The sequence below is a fragment of the Penaeus vannamei genome, chromosome 7 (genome assembly GCF_042767895.1).
Source record: "Penaeus vannamei isolate JL-2024 chromosome 7, ASM4276789v1, whole genome shotgun sequence".
Taxonomy (NCBI): Eukaryota; Metazoa; Arthropoda; class Malacostraca; order Decapoda; family Penaeidae; genus Penaeus; species Penaeus vannamei.
The window spans coordinates 23,303,293-23,310,792 of NC_091555.1; the positions used below are offsets into that span (position 1 = coordinate 23,303,293).

Below are 7,500 nucleotides of genomic sequence, written 5' to 3' on the forward strand. Positions count from 1 at the left end.
CTACTGAGCTGAAGAACCCTGAGGGGGAGAACGTAGAACGACCTCCCCCCCCTCCGCCTCGTACCCCCATACCCCTACACTATCCCTCTACCCCTACCACCTCCCCAGACCCTCAGACCCTCAGACCCTATTCCCCTACCCTTCTACACCTCTACTCCTTACCCACGTCGACCTCCCCTACGCCTACCCCCCCCCCAATCTTAAAGGCCGTTCTCTTTCCTCTCTCCCTCCCTCCCTCCCCCTCTCATTCTCCCTCCCCTGCTACGCATCCCCTTCCATTTCCCTCCTCCTCTCCTCCCTCTCTCCCTCCCTCCCTCCTTCCTCTGCTACGCATCCCCCTCCATTTCCCTCCTCCTCTCCTCCCTCTCTACCTCCCTCTCTCCCCCTCTCTCTATCTCTCTCTTTCTCTTCCCGAGACCACATTCCTATCACACCCGTCCCTCACGTACACATGTACGTGCGTATTTAAAGACACACACATGCATGTATACATGAATATATATGTGTGTGTGTGTGTGTGTGTGTGTGTGTGTGTGTGTGTGTGTGTGTGTGTGTGTGTGTGTGTGTGTGTGTGTGTGTGTGTGTGTGTGTGTGTGTGAGTGTGTGTGTGTGTGTACATAAATACACGCACACAAATTTACGCACACACATCAACGTAATACTCACACTGAGGTACGGATGCCCTTTCTTGTGTAATTCACTCCCCACCCCCTCCCACTCTCCCTTCCCTCAACATACCATTTCCCTCCTCTCCCCCTACCCTCTCTCTCCTCTCCCCCTTCCTTCTCCCTCCTCTCCCCCTTCCCTCTCTCCCTTTACACGCCTCCCTCCTCTCCCTCCTCTCCCCCTCCTCCACCCCCTGCCCAAACACTCCTAAGCCATTTGCTGGAATTTGTCTTTGGAAGGGCTTGTGTTTAATGTTAGGGGGGAGGGGGGGAAGAGGGGGAGAGCGTATGTGTGTGTGTGTGTGTGTGTGTGTGTGTGTGTGTGTGTGTGTGTGTGTGTGTGTGTGTGTGTGTGTGTGTGTGTGTGTGTGTGTGTGTGTGTGTACGTGCGTGCGTGCGTGCGTGTGTACGTGCGTGTGTGTGTGTGTGTTTGTTTGTATGTCACACATTTATTTAAACGCATACCTCTAACTCTTATATCATATCCTACATACATACACATATAAAAAGGCTTCTTACGAACCATAAAACATTATTTTCCATAAAAATCCATATTTATGAAATAAACAACTAATGGCCAGACCCATAAAACAAACACACACCTTTTATATATATAAAACACCGAAAACTATAGACATGAAAAGCACGTATATCTCTAAATTCTTACTATCACATATTTCATATACTAAATAAATTCTCATATAAAAACACATACAAAAATAGCACTGAAAATACAAATGCATCTCGCCATTCTTCCCTTCGCACATTCGCACACTAAGTGAGTCAACACACACGACCTCCGATCCCGGCCATTTAGGCAACGAATCAAACAAATATTTATTTCGTAATTATATGATGCTGTATGTGAGACGCGTGCCGCTTTGATACCGGGTTCGGCTTTGTGTGCAAAGTGAAGACTGTCAATCAACCATCAGGTAATTGAGTAATAAGTGTATTTGATGACAGCCCGTTTCGCATTCCAAATAACAAGTGCGCATCGAGAAGCGCATAGCGGGCTGCGGGCTAAATTAGCGAGGAACTGAGAACCGTTCATTTCTCGCGTCTTTTCTCGCGTCGTTTGATATTTGATCATCAAATTAGCACCAAGTAGTGTATATCTATACAAATACCACATATGTTTTACACACGCCCATGGATATCAGCATTTATAGACGCACCCACTCACGTATGCGTTGTTGTGCCTGCATGCATATCCAAGAGAATATAAGTACGTAATTAACACAACTTTGAGGACGGCGTCTTACATGTAACTATACGAACGCGAATCTCTCTCTTTGCTTGAGTATTTTTGTCACCTTCATGCTCAAGGTTCACAACCAATGGAATATCAATGAATACCTGAACTCGAGGAATTTCAACGCGACATATTGACGGTTGCCAGCATATTGTCCTTCAACTTCGGGCTTGAAGGTTGCATTCTGAATTCATCTGTGTCTCTACTGCATTCTGGAGGTCTCTGCTTCTTCGGTCGTCGGTTGGCTGTCTCTTGGCTGGGAGATTTATTAATCTGCTTGCCTGTCTGTTTGTATTACTGGTCTATCTTCTCTCCTCCCTTATTATCTCTTACTTTTGTGTCATTTGTTTTCGTACAAGCTCTCCCTCAGTTCGTCCGTCCGTCTGTCTGTCTGTCTGTCTGTCTGTCTGTCTGTCTGTCTGTCTGTCTGTCTCTCTCTCTCTCTCTCTCTCTCTCTCACTCACTCATTCTCTCTCTCTCTCACTCATTCTCTCTCTCTCTATCTATCTCTCTATCTCTCGCTCCCTCTCTCTCTCTCTCTCTCTCTCTCTCTCTCTCTCTCTCTCTCTCTCTCTCTCTCTCTCTCTCTCCTTACTCTCTTTTTCTCTCTCTCTCTCCCTCCCTCCCTTACTCTCTCTCTCTCTCTCTCTCTCTCTCTCTCTCTCTCTCTCTCTCTTCCTTTGAGCGTCTTCCAAAACACCTTAGAAGCTGAGCACCGAGCAGCCACGAGGGTCAGCAAGAAGTGCAAGTGTTACCGCGTTACGTCACTGGTGTATAACGTTACAGCGGAAACCCGAGACAGGTATTTAAACTTACACCTGTTCTCAAGGTGGCTCGAGTTGGGATACATATAAGACGACGGTGCAAACGCGGGTCATATTATTTCCTCTTTTTCTCTCTCGTTCTATCTATTGTCTCTCGCTTTCTATCTTGTCCTTTTCTCTCGAGTGACTTTGCCTCATTTCTCTCGACTGAATTTCAAGAGCGTTGATTTGTGGATTTTTTTTCTCTTTTTTATTGTTTCGATCTTCATCTTTTCTTCCGAGGTGTCATTCAAAATGGCGCGTCGGTGAGAATGTAAACAAACACGCACTGGCTGCTACGTCATCACCACACGCCACCTCCTCCTCCTCCTCGTATTATTTTTTCTTCTTTCCTTACACAATACGTAAATATATTAGTCGCCACATGAAATAAGGTAATAATTATTCAGTTAAGAAAATAATTATGATATACGACAAGCCTCGGGCCACTGAGGTTCATAAGAAGGTGAAGAGGGAGGAATGGAAGGAGTGGGAGGGGGAAAGGGAAGAAAGGGAGGAAGGAGGGAAGTACAGAGAAGTACAGGGAAGTAGATAGGGGAAGTTAGAGGGATGGAGGGGGGGGGATGGAAGGAAGGGTGGTGAAAGGGAAAGAAAGAAGGAAGGAGAAAGGAATCGGAGGTAAAGCAAAGGAGGGAAGGAAGAAAAGAAGAGGGGTGGTAGGAAAGGAGGTAGAGGGAGGGAGGAGCGAGAAAGGGTCACTCTTGCCCTCCAGACAAATATTTCACGATCCTCCAAAGGTCAACGGAAACGCCATGCTGGTTTGAAGTCTTGGATTCTCATGAATACTACGTCATTCACGGGGCACTGCGTCAGGGTTGGGAAAGTACACATGCAGCAGCTGTTAGAATCGTACATGTGCAGGTGTACATACTTGTGCTTATATACAGAAGGAATGGTGAGAGAAATAAATATATACATATGTGTATGTATATATATATATATATATATATATATATATATATATATATATATATGTATATATATGTATATATATGTATATATATGTATATATATGTATATATATGTATATATGTGTGTGTGTATACATATATAATATATTATATATATTATATATATATATATATGTATGTATGTATGTATGTATATACATATATATATATATATATATATATATATATATATATATATATATATATACATATATACATATATATATACATATATATATACATATATACATATATATATACATATATTTATACATATATACACATATATATATATATATGTGTGTGTGTGTGTGTGTGTGTGTGTGTGTGTGTGTGTGTGTGTGTGTGTGTGTGTAAATATGTACACACACACACATATATTTAATATATATATAGAGAGAGAGAGGGGGAGAGGGGAGGGAGGGAGGAGGGAGGAGAGAGGGAGGAGAGAGGGAGGGAGGGAGGGAGGGAGAGGAGGGAGGGAGGGAGGAGGGAGGAGAGAGGAGAGGAGGAGGAGGAGAGAGAGAGAGAGAGAGAGAGAGAGAGAGAGAGAGAGAGAGAGAGAGAGAGAGAGAGAGAGAGGCAGGCAGGCATGCACGCAAAAACAGAAGGAACTGAATATGAAAAATAAAAACAGAAAAATATAATTTCGAAAGAACTAGACATAGCCACAACGACCATCAGAGCAGACACAAACAGACAAACACGGAAAATAAAAAATAAAACACCGAATTCTTTTTCCTTGATTCAACATCTTTTAAGAAGACACCAGCGGTCAAGGGGAGTGACGTCATGCGCCAAAACTCATGACTTTTTGGAAGCTTTTAAATATGACATCTTTTGTGTGTGTGGGGGTGTGTTTTCATTCATCTATTCTCTTTTTTAGGGATATTAAGGACTGGTTATGCAAAGGGTTTTCGTGTTCTGACTGTGCTGTGCGTGCGGAAGGCAAGTGCTTTTCGCTGGTGTCTTCAGTGAAAGGCAGTCAGTCATTCACTTGTCTCAGAAAGGCTTCATTCATCAGTGTCCATTCAGGGTCGTCACCATTCACAACCCTTTATTTCTTTCCGTTTCTCTCTAGGTCTTTCTCTTGTTTTTTCTTGTTTTTTTTATGTTTCTCTCTCTCTCTCTCACTCTTTCTCTCTTCTCTTCTCTTCCCTTCTCTTTCTCTCTCTCTTCCTCTGTCTCCCCACCCTCTCCCATCCCTCTCCTCTCTCTCCTCCGCCCCCCCTTCTCTCTCTCCTCTTTCTTTCCCCCTTCTCTCTCTCTCTCTCTCTCTCTCTCTCTCTCTCATTCTCTCTCTCTCTCTCTCTCTCTCTCTCTCTCTCTCCTCTCTCTCTCTCTCTCTCTCTCTCTCTCTCTCTCTCTCTCTCTCTCTCTCTCTCTCTCTCTCTCTCTCTCTCTCTCTCTCTCTCTCTCTCTCTCTCTCTCTCTCTCCCTCTCTTTCTCTCTCCTTCCCCCTCTCTCTCTTCTCTCCCCCCCTCTCTCTTCTCTTCCTCTCTCTTTCCCTCTCTCTCTCTTCTCCCCCCCCCTCTCTCTCTCTCTCCCCCTCTCTCTCTTTCTCTCTCCTCTCTCCCTCTCTCTTTCTCTCTCCTCCTCCCTTCTCTCTTTCTCTCTCCTCCTCCCTCTCTCTTTCTCTCTCTCCCTCTCTCTCTCTCTCTCTCTCTCTCTCTCTCTCTCTCTCTCTCTCTCTCTCTCTCTCTCTCTCTCTCTTCTCTCTCTCTCTCTCTCTCTCTCTCTCTCTCTCTCTCCCTCTCTCTATCTCCCTCTGCTTCTTTTCTCTCTCTCTCTCTCTCTCTCTCTCTCTCTCTCTCTCTCTCTCTCTCTCTTCCTCCTGGCACATGAATGTATCATTACCAATTATCTGATGTATCTCTGCTTCTTATTATACACACATTGAAAGGCAGACTGCTAATGGAAGCAGATTTATATATATATATATATATATATATATATATATATATATACCTGCTCCTTTCATCTACCGCATAGTGATCAGTAAAGTGATAATCATATGAAAATCATAAGTCAAGACGTCGCGAAGATGCACTCACTGCAGACGAAAACCTTGACTCGTTAGAGCGAAGTGCGGTCTGAGGACACGGTCGGACCGACAGGTAGGTAGATTGATTGATAGATAGATAGAAAGATAGATGGATAGATAGATAGACAGATTGATAGACAGACAGATAGATAGACAGATAGATCGAAATACAGACAGACAGATAAATAGACAGACAGACAGATCGATAGACAGACAGATAGATAGACAGACAGACAGATAGATCGATAGACAGATAGATAGACAGACAGATAGATAGATAAACAGACAGATAGATAGATAGAATGATAGATATTTAGATAGATAGATAGATAGATAGACTGATAGATATATAGATAGATAGATAGATAGACAGACAGACAGATATTTTAACTGATAGATATATAGATATATAGACAGACAGGCAGACAGATAGATAGATAGACAGACTGATAGATATATAGATAGATAGACAGACAAACAGACAGACAGATAGATTAACTGATAGATATATAGATAGATAGACAGACAGGCAGACATACAGATAGACAGGCAGACTGAGATATATAGATAGATAGACAGACAGGCAGACAGATAGATAGATAGACAGACTGATAGATATATAGGTAGATAGACAGACTGACAGATAAATAGGTAAACAAATAGACTGAGACTGAGGACCCCGCCCAGCCCGACTCACCTGCGGTCCCCTGGCAGCACCTCCTGTAGACGAAGAGCACGACGGCGACCAGCGCGAGGGTGAGGATGATGCTGATGATGACCGCCGCCGCCACGCTCCCGCCACACCCACACTCTACGCCCGCGTTACTGTTCTCCTGCCCGCCCACGCCCACGGCCAGCAGCGCCACCACGAGGGCGCCCACCAGCACCGGTGGCGGCCTCAGGGGGCGCTGCAGCAGCTGTGGCACCAGCAGCCTGGCCATAATACTCAGCGGGGGCGTCTCACTCGGCGCATTCCATAGCGGACTCTCCCTCAGGTGCCCTCCCTTGCGGGTGCCCCTCGCCGTCCTGGTGTGCCGGGACGCCCACGCCGGCGCTCGGCATACACCTGGGCGCGCCCGGCCTCCTCTCACTCACGGGCGGGCGCGGGGCGAGGGCGCCGTCCACTCTGCTTCCTCGCTGGACACACGCCCCTGAGGGGGAGGGCGCGAGGGTGCGGTGGTGGCGACGAGGGTGACGAAGGGGAAGAGTGAGGAGTCTCCTCCTGCTCCCGGTTACACGACACACTCACACACACGCACTCCGGGCGGCTCCGCGGTCCCCTCCACACACCTCCACCAACCAGCCACTGTTCGCCACCTCCGCCGCCGTTGCCTTCCTTTGGCACGGAATGCCTTCGCGTCCTTGCCTTCCGGTGGCACTGGGCCTTCCACTCTTCCTCGCCCTACTGCTTGCTGGCACACGCAGGCACTGTCACGGCGTGCAAGTGTCAGGCACTAATGCTAGTGAAAAGGCACTCACTCGCACTCAACCCCGTCTGTCGTCTACCTTTGCCTACGGCTTTCTATTTCTCAATTTTCTCTCGTCGCCGCCGCTCGCCGACGAGTGAGGTACGGGAATGGCTCCGAGGAATCGCCGCGGGGGTTGAGGATCGCGAGGTGCGGCGCTTCGTCCGCTCACTCACACAGCCAGCGCTACACTGGTCGCCCGGCCGCTCGCCAACCTGCCCGCCGCCGCCGCCTCGCAGGTGCGGCCCGTGCGTGCGTGCGTGTGTGTGTGTGTGTGTGCGTGTGTATGTGTGTGT

At 46.9% G+C, this 7,500-nt stretch overlaps 1 protein-coding gene across 1 annotated transcript in view; it reads right to left on the reverse strand.

The window, feature by feature from the left end:
• The window catches only part of LOC113808138 (neuroblast differentiation-associated protein AHNAK), a gene marked incomplete in the record, with an annotated part of 126,619 nt that extends 119,221 nt beyond the window's left edge, over nucleotides 1–7,398 (reverse strand). The window contains 1 exon segment of the mRNA XM_070123635.1: nucleotides 6,436–7,398. Coding sequence (XP_069979736.1) covers nucleotides 6,436–6,679 — 244 coding nt within the window.
• Nucleotides 7,399–7,500: the final 102 nt, after the last annotated feature.